Source organism: Crocodylus siamensis, chromosome 4 (genome assembly GCF_052110815.1).
Source record: "Crocodylus siamensis isolate JL-2025a chromosome 4, ASM5211081v1, whole genome shotgun sequence".
Lineage (NCBI taxonomy): Eukaryota > Metazoa > Chordata > Crocodylia > Crocodylidae > Crocodylus > Crocodylus siamensis.
In genome coordinates this window covers 89,200,298-89,222,727 of record NC_143398.1, presented here as the reverse complement: position 1 = coordinate 89,222,727, position 22,430 = coordinate 89,200,298, and the positions used below count along the sequence as shown (strand labels likewise).

The following is a 22,430-nucleotide window of genomic DNA, read 5'->3' as shown; positions in this document are numbered from 1 at the left end:
TTAGAAGTCCCCAGTGATTAGTACCACAGAAAAACTGTGAGAGGACATTTTAATTTAGAGCTCAAGAACTTGAAGAACTAAAATCTTGATTTCCAGGTCAAGATTTAAGCCTTTTACTGGTGTGATTCCTTAGAACAAAAAGACACTAAAGGCATAACTCTCCCATCAGCTTTTTCTGCTGGGTGGTGCCATGCTGAAACTTGCCATGCTGCTTTAGTGCAGTACTGTGGGAGGGCTAATTGGCTGTTCTCTGCAGTTATTACTAGAGACCCACTTAACTCATGGCAAGGCAAAACCATTTTTGTGCTTGCTCACGGCAAGAAGGGCCAATTTCATGGGCATTTCCCAGCAGTCTTGTCCCTCACTGCTAATTAGTGGAGAGGCCCCACTATCACTGCTGATTGGCAGAAAGGCCCTGCCATCATTGCAGATAGTCAGTACTTCTCAAGCATATGAGAGTGGCTGGAGGGATTGTTACATTGTCTAAATTCATGGTAAGGATTAGGAGATTTTAAAACAGTTTATTATATGAATAATATGCTGTGGTTTGGGGGGTGGGGTTAGTTGATTTTGTGGGAAATCACAACCGATGGATTATTTCCCAGTGATTGTGGATACTGCCAGTTTTCGTGGTCTCCACAAAAACTGCAAAACCATGAATTAAGTAGGTTCCTAGTTATTACCCAGGTGCAGCAGTACCTCAAACCTACCTGCACTGTTCCCAGTTCAAGAGGTAGGAACAAAACAGTGTGGCATTGCCTAGGTATAGACATGCTCTAAAAGGAATTCACAGGACACTTCAGTAATTGATGGTGCCTCTTAGTTGCCTTTGCAGGAATTCTGGTATCTCCACATTGGATATTTTGGAACTTTTTACACATGCAGTCCCTTCGTATTCTCCTCTGTGTGGAGCTAGACTTTACGCCTCATAGCAGGAAGTCTGTCAACTCAAATTCTTTGCAGTGGTTTTATTTAAAAATATAGTATTTATTGATGCAGATCTCCTCTTGTAGAGCATTTAGAATGATTATATTTACATTTTTATTAAATAATAACATTTTCCTACTCTTGTGATAACACCTTTTGATCAGACCTGAGAGCGGTAAGAGCACTCTGCCTCCTGTCTTCTCCTCCCTGTGTTCATGTCTACAAGTCACTAGAGACGGCTTTGGTTTCAGCTTTATTTCTGCTTTTGCAAGTGTCCTCTTGTGAAACCTGGAGAACAGAGTGCATGTTACAGCCCCCTCAGAACAATGTATGAGAGCAAAGTCTATGTATGAGAAAAATGTGCAGGTGCCTGACAGGCTGTCAAAAGCAAAAGTAAACACACTTCAAAGACAGCAGAAATGTATATTTCTTCAGTTCCTTTCATTATAAAGATTCCAGGGATCACTTATAACTAAAGCAAGTATATTTTCAGGTATAGGTGTGATTTTTCTCTCTAAGTTGACAATGTCCTATTTACCATATTGTTTTAACTGGACAACATTATGTGCTGTATTGCTTTAGCATATTATTTCAGTCTGGTTCAGGGAAGGACTTAAGTAAGATTGTATGTGCCCCAATGATAGACTCCTTACCAGTGGAAAAGTGTATTTTATCCACCTTTAGGTTAGCTTACTTCCCTCTCAACCCCCACCGCCACCTCTTCCCTCCACCTCTTCAGAAATCTTGTCAAAGGTCCTAATTCTGAAAAGAATCAATGCTCTTTCCCAATGGCACCGTGAGGGTTGGCAATTGGTCATTCTAACCCTACCAATGACTTATCCTAAAGCCAGAGAGAGGTAATTATCCATGTGTTAGGCTTGGCAGGGTGCAGAAAAGAACTGAGGTCATTCTCCCAGCTGTATCTCATGATTCTACACCATTTCTGCATACTGCTGCTGAAAACAGAAAAACCTGCAGAGCACACACTGTGTAAGTGGAAATAAGTCCAGCTGTGGCTCTTAAATCATTGTGTTTTAAAAAACCTGCTCAATGACCAGCCTTGAAAAATCCCCTTTCAATGATCAGCCTTTTGCAAAATCCCCTTTCCATGTCTGTTTGCATAGAACAGTGTTTTCATGGTGTCTCAAATCACTTGGACATTTGACTAATGAAGCCAAATTATGTGGTACAGAATGGGACCATCATCCATTAGGATATGCTGTACACTTTTTATAAGGTTTAAAAATCAGGGTAATCTGTATTGTGAGTAATGAATTGGAATGGTTCATGCTGGATGGAAGGCAGGTATCCTGTTTCAGCTAGAATTAAAATGTCTCATCCTTTAGCCTCTGACCATGAAGCTTTTGCACATGTGTACATGCCTTTGAAGTCAAAAGGGATTTGGCCCTTATACAATTTATCTTGTGAACTAGACGTTGTTTATGCTATTTTTAATAAGTAGTACTAATTAAGCCTTCTCTATAACCTATTCAATTATCAATGGACAAAATCAGTACAGCTGTTGGATTATCAATGTCACCAAAATCAATTAAAATCCCTAATTATAGTTTTAAATAGACATAATTTAATAATGGAAGTATTGTTTTTATTAGGATTAGATACAATGTCCGATTTTTTTTTCTTTTTGATGTAATTTTCATCATGAAATTTGAAAATGAGATATTGCTAGCATGAGAAATTTTGTGTGACGGAACTCTCATTTTTGGCAAATTTCTCCCTGCAATTAACTGCAATTTTTTTTAAAAGTGTAGTTTTTTAAACAGAGACACATATAAGTAAGTAATGATTAGAAGTCTGGCCATTGCTAGAAAAATGTAAGTCAGTGAATTCCTGAATACTTTGATCTTTAAAGTCCCATTGAATTTTCATAAGGAAGGATTATCATATGACCACAGTATACTTTGCCTTTTTTAAGTTGCCACCTTCAAGTAGACATTCTTTACTTTGTGATCAAAACTGTTCCACAGCAGTTGAACAGCAGTTATACTTCAAATAGGTTTTCATGGCAGTTGTGGACAAAGCAAAGCCATTAAACAGTAGAATTGTTTTTATCTGCATCATGTGAAGAGCATAGGTATATTGAGGTTAATGTATGCTGGAGAAGAGCTGTGGGATGTTTGTGTAAGTAAAGTATGCTAGGGGGTGGGTGTTAGTTGAATTTTGCATGAGAGAGGGAGGAAGATGTTAGCTTCTCCTGGATTTACTAGTAAATCAGGTAGTAAAATGCTTTGAGGTCTTTTTGGATAAAACTGTGCACTGACTTTCCTCATTGCTACCACATACTCTCCTTTGAGATATTCCCGGACACAGTGGTGTCACTTGCATCATTCCTATGCAGATATTACATTTCAGTCTCTTTATTAGCTTCATACCCAGGTACTGCAGGAAAAACAGGAAACCATGTGATAATGTTCTAGAACAACCGTGCCCTACATTTTTCCTCCTCAGGCCAGATGGATGGTGCTTAGACCCTTCAGGGGCTAGAACTGGGGAGGAGGGAGCATGGCTAGGTCTGGTCTGGCTGAAACCAGCCACACAGGAGAGGAAGAGGGGATGGATCAGCCTCAATCAGGTTGCATAGGGCTTGGGAATTTGGTAGCAAGAAAGTTGGCAGTATTTATTGCCACTGCTCCCACTCCATCACATTTCCCAACCCATAGGTAGCCCTGCAGGCTGAATGCCATGGCTCTGTGGGTTGTGTTTGGCCTGTGGGCCAGAGGTTGATCACTCCTGTACTAGAATAGCAGGGTGTTATATTACCCTGCCTACCCAACCAGCCAGCCAGCATTTCAGAGGTTTAAGTTACACATTACATTTAGACGATACTAAATCTGTGGAATGTTAACCAGTGTTACAGTTAGAACATGCTGTGAGCAGGAGCCCATTAAGGGTTAATACCATTTTATGCCTATGCAACTCTGACTTGCCACTGTAAGGTAGTTGAGCAGAGGCATGGCAAGGAGCCAAGATACCTGCTTCTATCCCTGCTGTGGGTGGTTGTGTGTGGAGGGGGAAAGCAGTGCATCCTAGGATGCTGGAAGACTGCAAATTGCTCATTTTATCTCTCTAAAGCAGACTGAAGTTACATAGGCTAGGTAGCACAGCCCACAGTTAACCCTCATCTAAAGTGGCATAACTTTGAAATACTCAAAGGACACTTAGCAGGAATTAACAAGCTTTAACATGCAGACACATTTTAAGTGCCCACAGTGTGGTCTAAGTATAACATATAACCTCACCCAAAGAAAACTGATTCAAACACTTATTGTAGATTTTTTTTTCTCGGCAGAAGCAAAGAGCTGAGGTCAGGTAGTTTGTTTATTTTCTTGTGTACCACTGAATTATGTCTTTCTCTCATATCTTTACCACACCTGCATATTTCAGTTACATTAGTTTAATCATGGAAGTTAGAGCCAAAATGGTGCAGAAATTCCCAGTAAGTTCAGCTAAAGTTAGGAAGTGAGTAATGAATGACCATTATCCTCAGTTGTGGCAGATGTCTGGGAGCTACAAAGGTGGTCCTAAGCAACTTTGTGCTCCTTTGACCCTTGGTCACCTGTACAATGAATCAGTCCCACAGCACAGAAGCACCATCAAGGCTGTTACAATTTATGCTGACTGCTAACAGTCATAAGAGTTTATTACAGTGGCTAGGGATTACTGACAGTTTAATCCATGTTTGTTTTTCCTTGGCAGTACTCTCTACATCAGCCACAGGGGGAGGTGGAATAAAAGTTTTATTATGCTAATTATATGCTACTGGAAAATTCCCTACCTAGCTAAGGAGTGGCTGCACCACAAAACAGTTCTAGTGCATCTGAAGATGGGGCTATGGAGATACCACTGGAGTAAAAGTTGAATAAACACTGCAAATAGGGAATGTCTGCATGTGCAAATAAGCATGACTAAATTTAATATGCATTAAGCTAATGCTCATTAAGCAATTTTTTTGCCAGGTGTCTACACATGCAGAGATTTGGGACTAAAGTTAGTGCACTTTGCACTGAAGTTAGTCCCAAGTCCCTCCAGTCCTGCTGTGTGCCCCTGTGGCCACTAGGGGGAGCTCCAGCCTCCAGCCACATGGATGCCAGCCCTTGGCAGCCATGTTAAAGTCAGCGCCAACTGCTAGTACCTGGAAGCACTGATTCCTACCCAGCCCTTTCCCTGCCTAGGAGTCCCATGCCCAGCAGAGGGGCAGCACACAACAGCTCCCTTCCTACCCACCCTGCCTCCCCATGCCAGGGCTGCCCCTGTCCTTACCCTTGCCAGAGGTGCCCAGTGCCCCGCTGCTCCACCTCAGCCCCTGCCAGCAACAACCAGTGCCCTGCGCTGCTGCTGGCCCTGGTGATGGCTCTACTGGCCCCAGGAGGCCTCACCACCTGGGTCCCAGGAGAACCATGCACCTCCTAGTGGGGTCCAGGACACTGACTGCAGGAGGCCTTGCCCAACCACCTCCTCCTGCACTCCCTGTTCCAGCCCACCTGCCCTGCCGCCCACACAACACTTACCCCATGCCTACCCCCAGCACCACTTTCAGGACACATACATCAGTGAAACAAAAAAAAACTTTATTGCCCTCACAATCCACAATCCCATCCTCCCCGCTCAACAAATAGTGCCCCTCCACAACCCTCCCCATCTACCAACACTACAAAACCCACTTACACGAGGCAAACTGTATACAGGAGACAAACTATATACATGAGGCAAATATATACATATTGAAAATGATTTACAATATTTTGACTGTTCATGCCCAGTGGTGGGGGGGGCTATAAGGGAGGGCCCAGGGGGCAGAACCCCAGGGCAGGTACCCAGAACCCCAGCCCCTAGATGTTCCCCCACAGGTCCAGGTGCTGCAGCAACCCCAGCAAGTGGTGGTGACCTCATGTGGAGCGGGGCCTTCGGCTGCATGGTGTATGGATGAATGACAGGGCTATCTCCAGGTGTGTGGCAGCAGGTCCAGGGCAGGGTCCAAGCCAGGTGTCTGGCAGGCAGGAGGTACCCTAGGATCTCCTCCCAGGGCCAGGTGGGAGCTGGCTGCAGGGCACTGGGTAGGACGCAAGGGCCCTGTGGGGCCATGGGTGGTGGCCTTGCAACAGGGGGAAAGTACGTGGCTGCCAAGGCCAGGAGGGTCTCTGGCAATTGGCATCCCCCTGCTGCTGGAGCTGCTCCAGGCACTCCTACTCCAGGGCCTCCTTGCAGGCCCAGTGGTCCCACTGCACCTGGTCCTATACCTCCCGCCAGGTGACGTCCTCTGTCCACCAGGTCTACTCCCTTGACTGCTCCCTCACCTCCCACTCTTCCACCACTGCCACCAGATGCTGGAGCAGCCAGGTCTGGTCCCTGGTGTGCTGCTAGCACAGCTGACACACCTAGACCACTCCAGCAATGGATGGGGGCAACCCTGAGGTGGCATCCCCACTGAGGCTGGTGGGCTTTTCTCCACATCCAGATGTTGGCCCTGCAGAGGCAAGACACATAAGACTTTTGTGAGAGTGTATAACATTTCAGAGATAAGATGCTCTGAACTGAGTAGGGGTCGGCCATGCACAGGTGCCCAGGACCATAGTAAGTCAGCTGGGCAGGCCTAGACTCTGGCAGCCACTGGCTGACTTACTGGGTGCTGGCTGCAGACAACCTGTCTCCTAAACCCCTTTCCCAGGGCAGACCAGACTAGGCTTATGGCAGCACCTGCTGCTGTGGCTTCAGACCCCACTCTCCCCTATGTACCTGCAGGCCAACCACTCTGCTGTGCTGCTGCCCAGCCAGCAGCACCCAGGTTCAGAGTGCATGGGGCTCCCAGACAACTGGGACAAGGGACTATCCATGCCCCTGCCCTCCCCACAGGGGGCCTCTCTGTGGAGGTGCCCTAGGGCTGCCCCCCATGTCACAGCTTTGCCCCAAGTGTGCCCCTGCTATGTGTGCCCCAGTCAGTGCTTGCATTTCTGCAGGCTGAGGGGTGCCTGAGCCACTATGCCCTGCTGATGATGATCCTCCTGCTGCCTCAAATATACCTGCACTCCTCGTTTGGGACCCTGAGCTACAATGATGTAGAGGGAAAGCCCATACTGCCCTGCAACCTCTGCCACCACCTGGAGGGCTACTTGTCACAGCACTACACATCCCTGCCCCACACTACTGAGGAGGAAATCACCGCCAGCATTGACGCCTTCCTCAGCATGTGAGAGGCCCATGCCCACCCAGCTGTAGAGACACAGACTGCTGAATAAAGTTCTGAACTGTGTCCTGCCTCTCTGCATGCTGTGGGTCAGGGAACCTGGGGCGAGGGGACTGTGGGTGGGCCAGGCATAGAGTGGGAGTGTCCTTCCCCAGTGTGGGACTTACCATGTGTCCAGGGTTGGCAGCTTGGCACAGGCCTCCCCATTGGTGATGGCATCTGACTGCACCTGGTGTCCATATCCTGCAATGTGCAGCAAGCTGGCACCCAGTCAGGGACCCCCCCCAGGGAGGAGCTGGCACTGCTGACAGCTGGTGGGGATGTGGCTGGCCACTCCTCATGCAAGGGTCTGGGGCTGCACCAATGGCAAGACAGCTATTAGGCACAGCTCCCCAAGCTGCCAGTGCATGCAGCAGCTGGGGAAGAGGATGGGGCAGGGTGCTGAAGGTCTGAAGTCCCCTCCTCTGCTGACAGGAGGAGGGAGGGTGGGAGGGGGACTCAGGCAGGCCACCCCTGCTGGTGGCACTTGCAGGGGTGTGGCCTAGCTCCTGGGTTGCCAAAATGTAGGTTAGCTACTGCACAAAGGGCATGGACTTTGGGGCATGACCAAACTGATGATTCAAGTTTGTCACAGCCATCCTCTGTGCCCACAAGACCTTGACCATTACATAGCACTGCCACACCAGCTAAGAGTTCCTTTGATCCCACATCCTGCCCAACAGAGCTTCATAAAGGTGGGTGTTCAAGCATCCACCCTGCGTAAACTGCCTCTACACATCGGCACGGCCCCAGAATGCCACAAGGTTGTGCTCCTCATCCCGGGTCTAGTTGGAGACCCTGGTTGTTGGCACAGGCATGCTCACATGGGCAGGGCCAGGACTTAATGGGGAGGAGGGTGACAACATTGTCATCCCATGCTGGCTGTTTGGGCCCCTGTATGGCTGGCCTTGCATGGCCATCCATGGATGGCTGACAGCAGTGGTAAGCACAGGGGCACAGCCAGGGACTGGGAGACACACAGCAGAGACACTTCACCACAGGATATGCAAGTACAGGAGACAGCTGGGAGTGAGCAGTAGCAGGGAGCAGGTGCTGGTCCTGTTGGCAGAGACAGCCAGGCAACAGCCCTGGGGGGCGGGAATCTCAGGCTGGGTAAGAGGTGCAGCAAGCTGCAGCTATTTGTAACACTCACCTGTGGCCAAACAGCAGCTCTGGATTGGGACAGGCCAGGCAGAGCTGGCTTTTATATGGCTTTTTTTACAGCTGCTTTTATGGCCTATAGCTAGGGGCTGTCAGAGAGCAGCCCAGCTCTGGGGGGAGGAGAGGTGGCCAGCCCCCTAGGCCAGTCCCCTAAAGTTAGTGCTGGATTGCATCTACACATGTGTTAATGAGCTTTAATTAATTATGCCTAAATTCAACATTTTTAATGCGTATTAAGGGCATGCATGTGTAGACACATGGCCTTAATGCACATTAAATTAGGCTGATGCGGATTAATGCATCTCAGGTGGACATGCCCATGGGGTGCCTGTAAAACAGATTATAGTAATTTAACCTTTGTAAGACATCCATATACTTAGTTTCTATAGAGAGTTAAGGTAAAGCAGAAGTTGACAAAATGCCTACTGTTTAAGACTGACCCTGTATCCGGTATTGCCTGAGTTGCCTGAAATGCTGCAGAATTGCTTGCTAAAATGGGGAAGTCAAGCAAGAAATCTTGTCAGAACATGGGAAAAAGGATTCAATGTAATGTTGCTCAGGATCTATTGAGTTCCTACCCTCTTAGTATCAAAATCCCTGTATCATCAGGATGGTAGCATATCAAGGAGTGTCCTGTTGTCATTGTTGAAACAATGTTACATTTCAAATGGCCTTCTTTAAATGAGTAAGTAACAAAAAAAGTGTTACATTTTGCCAATGTAATGCTGTGAATGCAAATGTCCTTTTGTTTTGATTTACTATTTTCCTTTTTAAGGGTTAACTGGACTGGTGTATTTACTAGAATTGATTTTACAAAGAAAGCAATCTAAAGTTTCCTAGATACCCTCACATAACTGTACTATACATAAACACTGCTTATCTGTTCTGCAGGAAGAAATACGTCCCCAGTTTGAAGCCAAGTACTCCAAGAAAGAACGGATGAACCCCATATCTGGAAAGCCAGAGCCTTATCAAGCATTTGCAGACAAATGCAGCAGACTTATTGTTTCTGCATCTGGAATATTTTTTATGGTTTGTGAGATTTAATTTCTTTACAAATTGCTTGAAATACAGTCTTATATCTCTGTTGAGAACATGGAGATGCTAGATGAGATTGTTTGGCACATGTAGGAGCTTAAGATGCTTTTGCTGAAAGGCACTGAGAGACCCAAATTAAAAAGTGCTCTCAGGGCTTGTGGTTAGAGTCTTCAAGAGTCGTTGTTACGATGCATGACAGAGGTCTAGAGAAAGAAGTATTATTTTCATTGTTAACGGGAATTTATACAGTTCCCTCCAAACTGAGTGCTTTCTCCACAATGCAAAGCTTAAAACAACAGTGATTTTTTTTGCCATGCTGCTGGGATGTGTTTGTTTTCTACTTCTTCTTGAAATGTTCACTGTAGCCTCTGAACTACTGAATCTATTACACACTGGCAGCCCACCAACAGCAATGTGTCTAAATCACAGTGGGTGTCATATTCTAGCCCTAGTGGGAATTAATGCTTTTCCACGAGGTTTGAAAGCAGAATATAACAGCCTTAACATCTGTGATGATACAGGTAAGTGATCTAGACTAGAAAATTTCCATTTAAATTGAATGGGAGGCTTATTTCTGAGCAGCAAAGCAGAGTCTTAGGCTGGACAGGCAGAAGGAATATTAAATCAGGGATGCTCATTATGGATGATAGATGGGCAGAGAAAGGACCAAAGGATGGGCAACAGCTTTCAATAGCTAAGTTAATGACTTCAGGTACCAATTTTAGATTTTATTTGCTCGGCGTTGCCCTCCTGATGTCCTCTCTGCTTCACAATTGACTTTCTAAATATAACAAAACGAGCACCATTTTTTCCTCCTGTTTTCTCCACTGGGTGGAGAAAGCATTTTTTCCTCCTCCTGCTCCAAGCCAGTCTTTAACCTTTTTTCAGAGAGAGGCCTATATTCTGTCTTTCCAAATAGAATAGCCTGGCACTGTCCGCATCCTGCACAAAATAATCTCTGAAGTGATGTATCTGTCTTCCACAGGTGGGGAAGAGATTGGAAGGAAATCACCATTTTTATGTGAACAATCTTTCTATTGCTTTATAGTTGAGCTTCAGTAAAAAAAAATGCATGAAACAGGGCTCTGCTAGTGTAATTAATATACTAAAGTTTGTGGGGTAAAGCTGATTTACTGGTACCTCAGAGGAAATACCAATTCCTAATGTGTAGAAGAAATGGCCAAAGACCTTACTAAGTTAAAATCAATGTACTTTTGTCCTCTCTGGAAAGAATTAAGTCACAAAAATCTAGGGCTGCTTGGTACCTGAATGAGAACTTCAGCACTGGATTTTAAAGCACTTTAATATATATGCATTGAGTTTACTTTTGGTTTATTTGCATAACATTGCGAATTATATGCATTGAGTTTACTATATGGTTTACTTTTACTGAATGTATCCATTATATAAACCCTAAATATTAATGCTAATCCCTGAATTATTGTTTAGGGATGAGCAGTCATTACTTATGAGGAAGAGGGAAGAGACAGAGGTCTAGTTTTAAAATAAAAATCAGAGAATGATAATTTGATACATTGATTAGCCTAATTGCTAAAGGTGATATTGTAGCTTATGCTGTGTGATTTAAATATTAAACTCTCTCTCACAGCCATGGCCAAAGCTGTACTCCCCTTATGAATGTTCACTGTGTACTGTGTTTTAGTGGAGGTTAAGGTCCTTAGGCCATTTAGTCTGATGTACTGTATCTCACAGGCCATTATGTTTCACAGTTATCCCTACTGAGCTGCCCGTTGTGGGCTACATAAAAGCATTTCAGTCCACAGGAGACTAAAATGTATGCCACTGGTCAAAAATAAAAAGAAACTCAGGTGTCCATGGTGCTGACAGTAGGAGGGGACTGCTCAAGTGAGATAGGAGAATCCAATCTATTTTTCTAACAAAGGAATCATTTTGAAGTCTTTAATTTTCTTGCCCTTGAAAACTGACAGGAATCAATGTCAAGCTCTCCCTGTCAGTATTCATGAATGCTTATCACCGTGGTATCTAAACTCTGTACATGCACTAAAAACAAGATGAAGCAGAAAGCCTAACTTAGAATTATAGGTATGTTTCGGTTTTGTGATACAGGTGGATTACACTGGGCTGATAAAAATATACAAAGACTGGCATAAATACCCCAAATAGGGCATTTCTGAAGTCTCCGAATCTGAAATCTGTGTTCTAAAATTCTGGCCACATTCTAGTAGTCAGTTGGATTGAGCATACAATGTGCCCAATTGACTTTCCTTGTTAGAGTCCATTATTAAAGTAGCTTAGGTGCTGCAACATGCAGCATTGTGGCACATCTATATATTAGGTCCTTGGTCCCTAGATTGGGAACCATAACATAATTCATGCCTTTCCCTATAACAGTGTTGTTAGGTAGCCAGCCACAATGCTGAGTGGAGAAACTGCTTGATGCTATCCAGCAGGAAACATTGAGCATAGTGGATGTAGCTTATATCCCACCCTCTACCCTAGTATCGGTTCCTTATTCATGGCATCAGCAAAATACTGACCCTCCTAGTTTTGAATTGGACAAGGTACAGAGACCAAGAGCAGCATGAATCCTGACTACCAGTACCTACCTTTAATTATAAAGTAGGCTGGAGTGTGTAAAACACACACACACACACACACACACACACTTAAATCCAATGTCTAAACACTCTAGTGGGATTTGGTGTATGGGTCCTTGCCCTACTCAAGTAAATCGTAGTTGATTCATCCCTTGGAAATTGTTCTTGAACAAAGACAGCTTAAATATTGTTCCTGAACTAAAATCCCTGAATCTGTGAGCATTAAACACATTTCTCCATATTTTTACTGTATAGTAGTACCCCAGAATGTACTAAAAAATTCTGAATTGAACAGAGGAATCCTTCAGGCAAAAGTAATGCTTTCCCATTTTATTTGTATGCATATAATAATAGTTGTAGGTTGGGGTCAGCAAAATAGTTTTAGCTTCAATTTTTACAATGAACAGTTTTTAATTTAATTTAATTAATATTAAAAATGAAGTCACAATACCTTTTTACTATTAGAATAATATTATTCAGGTTGCTGTGACTCCTGACTGCTGACACTCTTCTCATAGTTCTTATTAGGACCAATTGGCTCTCTTATTGGAGCCAGTACTGAGCCCACTTATTGGAACATGCTCCCATCCTATATACACACTTCTCCTCCAATCCTAGAGCTGTCCAGCCTCAAGCCAGTCTCAGTGTAAACCAGAACAATGTCAAAGTTGTCCTGGTTTACTTTGCCTGTCCATCCTTTCTAATAAGCAGCAATCGTCAGAGGATAGAGCTTTCTGAGCCATATTCCTTTTTCCTGTGTTCTGGATCCAGGCAGGGGGTGATAAAAAAGTTTCTAACAGATCTCTACTCCACATACAACTTTACTCATCAAAAGGCAGTCCTCTACTAACTAAGGAAGTAGAGTGACTTTAGTGTTGCTCTGTGCCAACAGAGTATCAGCAAGGAATCAGATGATCTGGCCCTATATGCTCGCACAGATTTTAAGCTTCTCTTTTTCGGGTTTCTTTATACTTGGATTATGCCATCCTTTGAGAAATCAGTTCTGTAATAAAGAATGTAAACATGACTTGATTAGCATGAAATGTCCTCAGAAAAGATTCAGTTGTATTTTCTAATTGGCTATCACAAAGTGGTCAGGTTTAACTACACGCTCATGGTCTGCTAACACACCTGGATATTCTTAATATATGTTTGGCTGCTACTGAAGACATAATGGCATAGCTAAATTATAATGTAGACTGAAGACTGAATCACCCATGTTAATTCCCAAATGTTTGACCCCCCTCCCCCCTAAGTGACCAGTTCAAATATGATAAAAACTTTGGTTAATTGCTATTTAATGCTCAGGTTTTGCATGTGCTGATTTAGTGGTCTCAGCTCTAATGCAATGTTCCCACAGTATAATTACAATTTTTGTTGAAAGTCTCCTCTGGGAGGATATTACCAATGAGACTGGATCCATTGCCATCCCTCTGAAGCCAACACAACATATGGGAATGAGTGTGAGCATCACGTCTAGCCACTTTTGAATCCCCAGCCTGAATGACAAGGTTCTCATATTCAGGCAGGTCTACAAGGGACAGCCTTTGGCAGATGTCTGAAGTAATGCACAATCTCATGCCTCTAACCACCTCTGAGGAGAACATCAGCATAAAACCCGATGCACTATTTAAACACTCAAGTTTGATGCATAAGTCTCATACTGCCTGCCTATAGAGAAGTGAGTTTTCATCCAAATAAAGAAAACTTTAGAGGTGAAGAACCAGCAACTTTCAGTGGCATAAAACATTTGTATTTTCAAGAAATTGTTTAAATTTAGACATTATTTTGATCAGGTAATAAACATATTTTATGTTACAGGAAGTGGATCAGAAATCAGAGATATTATTTCTGGTAAAACTTTTCTCTGAAAAACAGATTGATGTAGTTTCACACCTATCAGTGTGTTTTCAGATTGTTATAGTCTTGAGAATTTCTGGAAGAAATTCCAGTTCTGAGGAAGCTTGGGATTTCTTACTTGGTTGTTTTTTTCCCCCCTCTTTAGATCTGTGTGGTGATTGCTGCTGTTTTTGGCATTGTTATTTACCGTGTTGTGACTGTCAGCACTTTTGCTGCCTTTAAGTGGGCTTTAATCAGGAATAACTCTCAGGTTGCAACTACAGGGACTGCAGTGTGCATCAACTTTTCCATCATCATGCTACTGAATGTGGTAAGTAATACTAAGGAGAACTAACCAGGATCTCAAGTAAACCACCTGCAGGTGCTTGATCCATATATGTCCCAGTCTGCAGGCTTCTGAATGTATTCCTGAATGAATTCCTGCCAACTTGAATAGGAATTCAGTGCACTCCACACCTAAGTGTCCACTCTGTTTGTGTTATTAGCTTACATGAAAATATTTAAAAGTTATACTTCTGTAAAGAGGCATATTCATTCTAGTTGCTGGGACAGTGGATTTTGGAAGCCAGTCTTGGCAGGCAGGTGAAAATTCAAATGAGTGTCCCAGGTGCAGGGCACAAAGGCAAAGAGGCAGGAGCTGTGAAATAGGAAGCCCTAGCGTACAGCTAAATTACCCATTAATACCAATAGTTACTGATTGTTAACACCTGTGAAGTAAAGAACAATAGGTCATTGATGGACTGTTGACTCCCTGCAGCCTGCAGGAGGGGGCAGTGTCCCAGATTTCACATTGTCCCATATGGTCACCCTACTTAAATGTGCTTTAGTGGGAAGAGGAAGAGAATGTTTCTTTTTTCTTTCTAAATAAAGTGATCAAAGTCAGTTCTTGCTTATATCAGAACAAGCACTTCCACCCTACGTGTGAAAGCACTCTAAAAAAATGTATACTTCATAAGGAGAGGGTAAGATTGGTTGAGTAGGTTTGAATTCATCAGTTACTTCTAGCCTTCACAAGATCACAGTTAGATGTTCTCAACTACCACATTCTAAGAAAGGAGACTTATGGGATAGGAGGGAGGGGGAGGAGACTGACTTTCAATTACATGTAAACTGATTTGAACCCAGTCATTTAGTAAAGGAAAACATTGCCTTGATAAAAGGCCCAGTGAAAAAGATCAGAATGAGGAGTAGAGGGGGAAGGTGAGGGCATGAGCCTCAGATGTTAAATATGTCTTCTGACATCTGCTTTTGGCCAGAAGATGGTTTCCGTTTCTTTCTGATGAGGATTTTGCTGTTATCTCTGTCTTTGTCTCCTGGAGGTTATGTTATTGCAATACATTTTATAGAGGCTACCTGCTCAAACCCTTCAGAAATTGCAGCTATTGCAAAATGTTTTGATCTACTTAGTCTGTACTGTTGAAAGCATGCTATTCTTCCATGAGTGGCACTCTCTATCCAGTTGATTTTTGGCAGAAACTTAAGATATAAATTCTGAGCAATGGATTTCTAAGTGCTGGCTACTCCGCAAACAATTCATAAAAATTTGCAGTCACCTGAGATATTAAAGAGAACTCTTCAAGACTTACAGGAATTCACTTATTTTGTGTACCCATAACTAGGCTGAGTAACCTTTAGAAGAAATTGTAAGATATGTCCACCATCCCATGTGTTTTCTGAGGGAGAGAAGGAGAATGATGACTAAAAGATTGGAAAGAGGGGTAGTATGAGGGAGCAAAGGGCATTATTGAACTGGGAAGCTGTTTTGAGAACTTTTAAGGGTATTTTTATGGGGGTGGGGAAAGAGGGGCAGTTAAGATTATGAGTCCAATCCTATTCCACATATTAGATGCCTCAGTGGACTGTGCTGTGCTGACCCAGCCCATGATGTCTCACTAAAACTCCCTAAGTGCCCCTCCAGATAAAATAATTGCCCACCCCTGTTTTAGAGGGAACTTAAGCTATTAAATTTATTTTTTAGGGTAGAAACAGATGTTGCATTTGTGTTGCCATAAAAATTGTTATGGCACAAATGCCAAGCAAATGGGCATCCCTACCTTTGGTCATGTCACATTAATGGAGCCACAAAAGGTATTAATACATTCTGCCACTTTATTATGACCAATTTCTATTTGTTCTGTGGCAGGAGAGTGCAGGCAGTTTGGAGCCCTGGAGCTGCCTACACTCTCCAGCTACCCTGGGCAGGTGCTCTGGGTGCTTGAGGAGCCCCATCCTGTACAATTGCCTAGTGTTCCCTACTTACAGAGATGCCCCACGCATGTGTCTGAAAGCAAGGAAAGCTTGCATCAGTCCTGGCATGGAGGTACAGGATGTAGAGAATCCAAAGCACCATATGTCTCCATGCCCAGACCCATTCTGACCAGCATGGAGGCATGGAGTGCCAAGGACAGCCAGCCATGCCCCAGCCATGCCCCATCCCCACACTCAGCCATGCTTCATGTAGCGGCATGGATCAGCACAGGTCCCAGTGTGGGGCTCCAGGAAGTTCCCAGCTCCAACACTACTCCATAACACCCCATGCCAGGACCTGCACTGGCCTGTGCCTTTTTGTAAAGCACAGGTCAGTGGGGTCCTGGCAAGGAGGCACAAAGAACCCCGGGAGCTGGGGGAATCCTGGGGCCCAGTCCCTCCATGCCAGGACCCATGCTGACCAGTGCCTCTGGGTTGGCATGGGACTTGGCTCAGTTCCAGAATGGAGGCACAGAGCCCCAGGAAGTCCCTAGCACCTGCACTACCCCATGCCTCTTGCCAGGACTCTGGCCAACCTGTGCTTCATGCAGATTTATGGGTCAGGGTAGACTGCAGCACATGGTGGTGTGAAGCCATACAGGAGCTAGGTAATCCCCAGTGCTTCCACATAGGGATCTACACAGACTTGTGCCTCTTCCTGAATCATGGGTCCTGGTGTGAGCAATGCAGGATCCCTGGTACCCTGCATCTCCTGGCTAGGACCTGTGCTAGCCTGTGCTCCACCTGTGCTAGCCTGTGCTTCAGGTGGAGGCATAAGTCAGTGTGGGTTCCTATGTAAGGCACAGGTCAGTGCAGGACCTGACATGGAGCAGCAAGGGACACAGAGAATCTCCAGGCAGGGGGAGCATATTGCCCCTAGTCCCGTTATCAGGCAAAGGGCCTAGTGTTGGACAAGGAGGTCATTTGTAGACATGCTCACCATTTTCTAAACCATGTTAACTGATCACATCACACAGTTTGAATCAAATTTCAGTTCAAATTAAGGGTTAACAGATGATCATTGACCATCACGGCAGGAGGCACTGGCTGTACACAGTCTATACACTTGACAGCCCCTTAACAGGCCCAATTTGTAGCCTCTGTGTGGGAGTGTATGCCCAATTAGGAGGCAATAATAAGCCTCTGTAAGCACTGCTACTTTGTTGCAAACCTACTAGCAATTTATCTAAAGTGCTGTTCCAGAAGCTGTAATGGGTACAATTGACCTGATGTTGTTGGCACATCTGACTTTGTAAAGGTTTTGTACCTCATAGCCGCTGTTGTGTTCCAAAAACCCAAATGAGTTTTTCCTGCAGGGACTGATATTTGCAGTATTTATCTGAGTTCCTAAGGACTGTTTTCCCTAAAAGCAAGTGCCGTATATACATGTTAATTAATACAGTTTTAACTGCCTGTTTTGGACTGCCCTAGTCTGCATTAACTTTAATCATCATTCAGTGAGGATTAATTAATTAGGACTAGAGCAAATTGTAATTTGGACTATAGATGGCCACATGTATATTGTGATGGCTATAGTCCAGATTAAACCTAGAAAAACATTATGGCTATAAAAAGCTGGAGTCATGTGTGTCTCCCAGTAAAGTGGATCAGCTGTGGTGGTCATGTCCCACCACAGATGATCCGCTTTTATTTGGTGATGTGTGTTTCTACCCTTACTTTCTACTTTGGGGAGAATAAAAAACTAATGGACATGTCCTAAAATAACTTATGGCAGTGAAACAGTTGAATCTGCTACTAGATGTAAAATGAGAAAAATGAAGAAAGGCAGCAGAGAGATTATTAATATAAACAGAACTTGAGGTGAGAAAACACGATAGTGTTTATAGCAGTGTGGGAATAGCTGCAAGGCAGCATGAACTGCAGTCAAAGATTCTAATACAGCTTTACAACCTGTCAAAGAATAAGCATCAGGGGAAAACTCTGAATTGCAAGTAACTTTTAGGTAGGATATTCCAAAAGCTGGAAGGATAATGCAATTATTCACATTAATTACAAGGTTAGATGACCTTCAGATCTAATGTGTCCCAGATAATTATGCAGCCTGAACTGACAGCAGTCACTAGCTTTATCTTACATAATAAATCCTGTTAATATCAATAATACTGTGCATAGAAAATATGAATGCTGAATAAAATGTGATTGTAAGTGGAGCCCTTGGGATTAGTAGTGATGAACTGCAGCAGCAGATAATCAGATCCAAGCCCTGTTAACAGAATCTCAAACACTGTCTGACTGATCTGGGAGGAATAACAATGAAACATAATCTTGATACACAGGCATGCAGTCATTGTGGACTTATAAAAGGGCATATTCAATACTAAGATCAGTGTATAACCCACGCATTTATCATGCTCCATATAGAGATGCTTTTAAAGCTGGACAAGGGATCAGTTTTTGAATTACATGAAACAAGAATTAAAATTACCACTTGAATTCAGAAAGCTCTTGAAAGGGAGGAGTGTCATTAATAGCTATGATAGTGTTTGGGAGGAGTAATGTTTCTAAGCAGTAGGTTTATAACTGATTACATTTAATTAACCTTTGGTGAAGTCAGTTGACATGAAAAACCCACAATGGGTACACACAAGACCCAAACCTGAAAGGTGGTAAACCCTTCTAAGAGTTGAAGAGTATTCTCAGCTCCCATCAATGTCAAAAGGCATTTAGTATACTTATTGACTTGAAATCTCTGGCCTCACATAGTCTCTTGAGGCCTAAAAATATGGTGTTTTGGTTTTAGGATAACAATGAATATTATGCATATTTGTAGTGCTATTCAAAAGTAAATAAATGCATAAACCAAGATTTATTAATAAAATAAATTAACAATTAATTGGAGAAGTCTGAAAAGGAGTCCTAGTACCATAGGCAAGTGTCACTTTGAATTCTGAAAACTTCAATGGTTCTGAATAGCCAAATACATTTTTGTGATAGTGAAGAAGAAAGGATTTGTTTGCGCTCCCCTGCCTCCCCAGTGACCTTTTCCTTGACCAAAAAGAAAAAAACAAGGTCTACTTTTCTTCAGATTAATTTTCTTGACAGTCAAGTTTTCCCCAGTTTTCTGTGTCTCCCCATAATTAAACAACCTTTTTCAGCCCAAAGTCATTGCTAAATTTTTTATTCAAATTCATGCACTTCTTCATTTCAATATAATGGCTTTATAAACTACTTAAGCTTCCTGTACTGCACCTGTAATAAGGGAAGAAGCAGGGGAGGGAGAGGGGAAATGATGCCTCTCTTTTGTAAACCACTTCTGTGGCTGAAAAATCCTAAGAACTAAATATTATTTATCTTCATATTTTGATCACATAATTGTAATGTCACAAACATTATGGGAATATCAGCTTTTAAAATGCAGTAACAATTATTCTTCCTCAAAATATATGTCTATGTTTTTAATGAGGTCTAAATGACTTGTTCACATATTAAGAGGTTTTCTCATTTGTTGCAGCTGTATGAAAAAGTTGCTCTTTTACTGACAAATTTAGGTAAGTGGTGATAAATCTGAAATTGAACAATATTGCATTGGTCAGTTTTTTGTTTGTTTATACTTCAACTGCCAGCCAGCGCGCTATTCTAAATGGGGAGAGTGAAATCCTGGCCTTCTTGAAGCCAGTGGATATTTACCACTGACTTCACAGAGGCCAAGATCTCACCTTGAACAATTATCTCTGTCAAATCAAAAAAAGACCACCTTGGTTAATCTAATGCAGGACTATCTAGCTTCTAGATCTAGACAGCAGAGGGACGCAAGAAGCGTGGTCTACAGGCCCAGGGGGCCACCACTCATCAGCCTCACTCCGTCACACCATGTGCACAGCCCGACTTACTCCCACTACACAGCACCCCGATCCCAGCTACATGTGCTATGTGGGCAGCCTGCCCTGCCACGCACATAGCACCCATACCCCCCTTCTCGGCTGTGCACGTTATGCAGCGGGGACATCCTGCCTCTCTTCTTTGCTGTGCACAGAGTGTGCAGCCCAGCACCCTTCCCTACCATGTGTGCATTATGGGCAACCTGATCCTTTCCTGCTGTGCTGTCCTCCCCTCAGAAGCAGGGGTAGGAACCAGAAGCCAAAGGAGGAAGAGAGGACCCAGTCAAAGTCCCCAGCCACCTCCACTGTGAGAGCAATGGATAGAGTCGTGGTTGGGCGGGAGCTTGCAGGCCACATGTCAACTCCTCTCCAGTTGGACGGCCCTGATCTGATGCATGTTATTTAGATAATATGCTGTGTTTTAAGATTACATCTTTTTCAAAAGTCATTTTCATCTGAGTTCTGGCTTTCCATCAGCATTGACCCTGTGCTTGTGAAATGCATGAATGTAATTTTTTTGTGTTAGATGAAGGCTAGTGAGCTATTTTGTTTATGGTGGACTTCTTGGCAGTTATTGAAACAATCATGGGGGGAGGGTAGTTTTAGGTAGCTAGGAAATATTGCTAGGACTGGGTTGGCTCTTTGGTAGTTCTGGTCCTGCTTGAAAGATCAGAGTCAAAATGTAACAGTAGATAATTACTCCTATTCCCTGAGGGATCTGAAGTCCAGTTTGTTGCCCATGTTGCTTGAGGGGTATATTGCTGTCGGCAATCTCATGATTCTCAGTTATGCATTTTGTGCTACATGGACCCTGTGGGTTTAGCCTTGGTTCTGTCAGGAATGCCTGACTCATATTGCTGGGTGAATTGGATTAGAACTGCCTCGTCCATAGTCCCAGAAAGATGGAAGAGGCTTCATTTGTACATAGTAGGTATATTTCACAAGATGATCTGTTTTTCCTTTGAGACATCTCAGATTGATGGTATGCAGTTGAATGTTGAAAGTCAGTTGGCATTATTTTTGACCATGCCAGATGTAACTTAGAAATGCAGTTTTCAGCAATGCAGTTGCTCTAGGATTATGCCTTTAGATATATATACAGGCATAATATATATATATTTATTAACAACATGGTAACAGCAATAAATGCTGTTATGACCTTGAGGCCCAATTATTGAAATTCCGTTTTTTGCTGGGGTATCAGTTAGGATGATCAGCTGTTTGCAGCTTCCTCAGATTGCTTGCTCATGGGCTTAAGCCAGGCTTGTCCAACATATAGCCTGCGGGCTGCCATGCGGCCCACCACACCATTTTCTGAGGCCCGAGGTGCTGCAATGGGAAACGACAGTAAATACTGTCCTTCAGCAGCTTCCTGATGGCGGGGGGAGTGTCCTTTGGCCAGCCCACTGGGTGATAAAAAGTTCATGATCCGGCCCCACATTCGAAAAGGTTGGAAATCCTTAGCTTAAACAGTCCTGGTCATATCCAGCTTTACTTTGTATTCTTCACATTGTCTGCTAGTAAAGTGGTGAGATCAGCTAAAATTGACCTGATTGGTGCAAACATCTCTGAATGAGGCTGGGAATTAGTTATATCCAAGACTTTATTTTTCCATCCCTACATTTTTGTACTCTCACATGCTGCTTTAGAGGTTCCACCCACCCACTTGCCTGAAGTCAGTAGGCAACTGAGTTTTTGCTGTGTTTTCATAGGGGTTGCTTTAGAAATATTACTATTGCTGCTGCCACCGAGAGTACTCCTGTTGAAATCAGTGGAGCTACTCTCACTACTAGGCACTTTGGCCACTGGTAAGAGTTCGTAAGATTGTGCGTAGCATAGCACAAGTGCTGAAGCATTGTACTATAGTTTTGACAATATATCAAAATGGAAGTAAAGACTACTTCTCACTTTCCCATTTTCCTTTTTTAGTCACCTGTTTCAGAACATCTTGTTTAAGTCCTAGATTGCAAAATCTCTGGGGCATGACTGCATTTTTATTAGTAGCTTATACAGTGGTAACTTTTTTTAGTCCCTATGTAGATTCCGTAAGTGCCATCACATTAAAAATAATAATAATTGTTTTTAAAAAGCCATGAAGAAAGTGTTTGTTTCAGGTCAGTGTGAAGTCTGTGTGAAACTGGGGGTTTTCCGGCTGCATATTCAGGTACATTCTACAAATCTAATTCTGCCAGATCGCAGAAATGGAAACAGCAGAAAAGACCAAACCTTTGCAGGATTGCTGGGTGACATGTACTCTGCATCTCAATAAAGGAAACTGAATGTACTCGTTTCCTCTAGCCAACTGGCATATCATGTCCTGTGAAGTTGCCTGGCCAGAGATAAAATATCAAACAAAATATGTAAGAGTTTTTACAAGCCACCTCACTGTGGGTTACTTTTAGCTGTCAGTTTATAAACAGAGATCAGGAGAGAAAATTACAAATATACTATCAACTCTGAAAGATCCCTGCAGTCTTTCAGCCCAGTAAAGCTGTTAATATAATTAAAACCTCTCAAAAGTCTGGTCTCTTTATTCAC

General features: G+C 43.3%; 1 protein-coding gene across 1 annotated transcript in view; it reads left to right on the top strand.

Annotated features, from left to right (window-relative positions):
- Positions 1-22,430, top strand: part of ANO4 (anoctamin 4) — a 387,697-nt gene that overhangs the window by 325,765 nt on the left and 39,502 nt on the right. Inside the window, exons 18-20 of the mRNA XM_090041055.1 lie at positions 9,221-9,361; positions 13,952-14,116; positions 19,526-19,562. Of these exons, the coding sequence (XP_089897181.1) occupies positions 9,221-9,361; positions 13,952-14,116; positions 19,526-19,562 (343 nt within the window). The remainder of the gene's footprint in view (positions 1-9,220; positions 9,362-13,951; positions 14,117-19,525; positions 19,563-22,430) is intronic.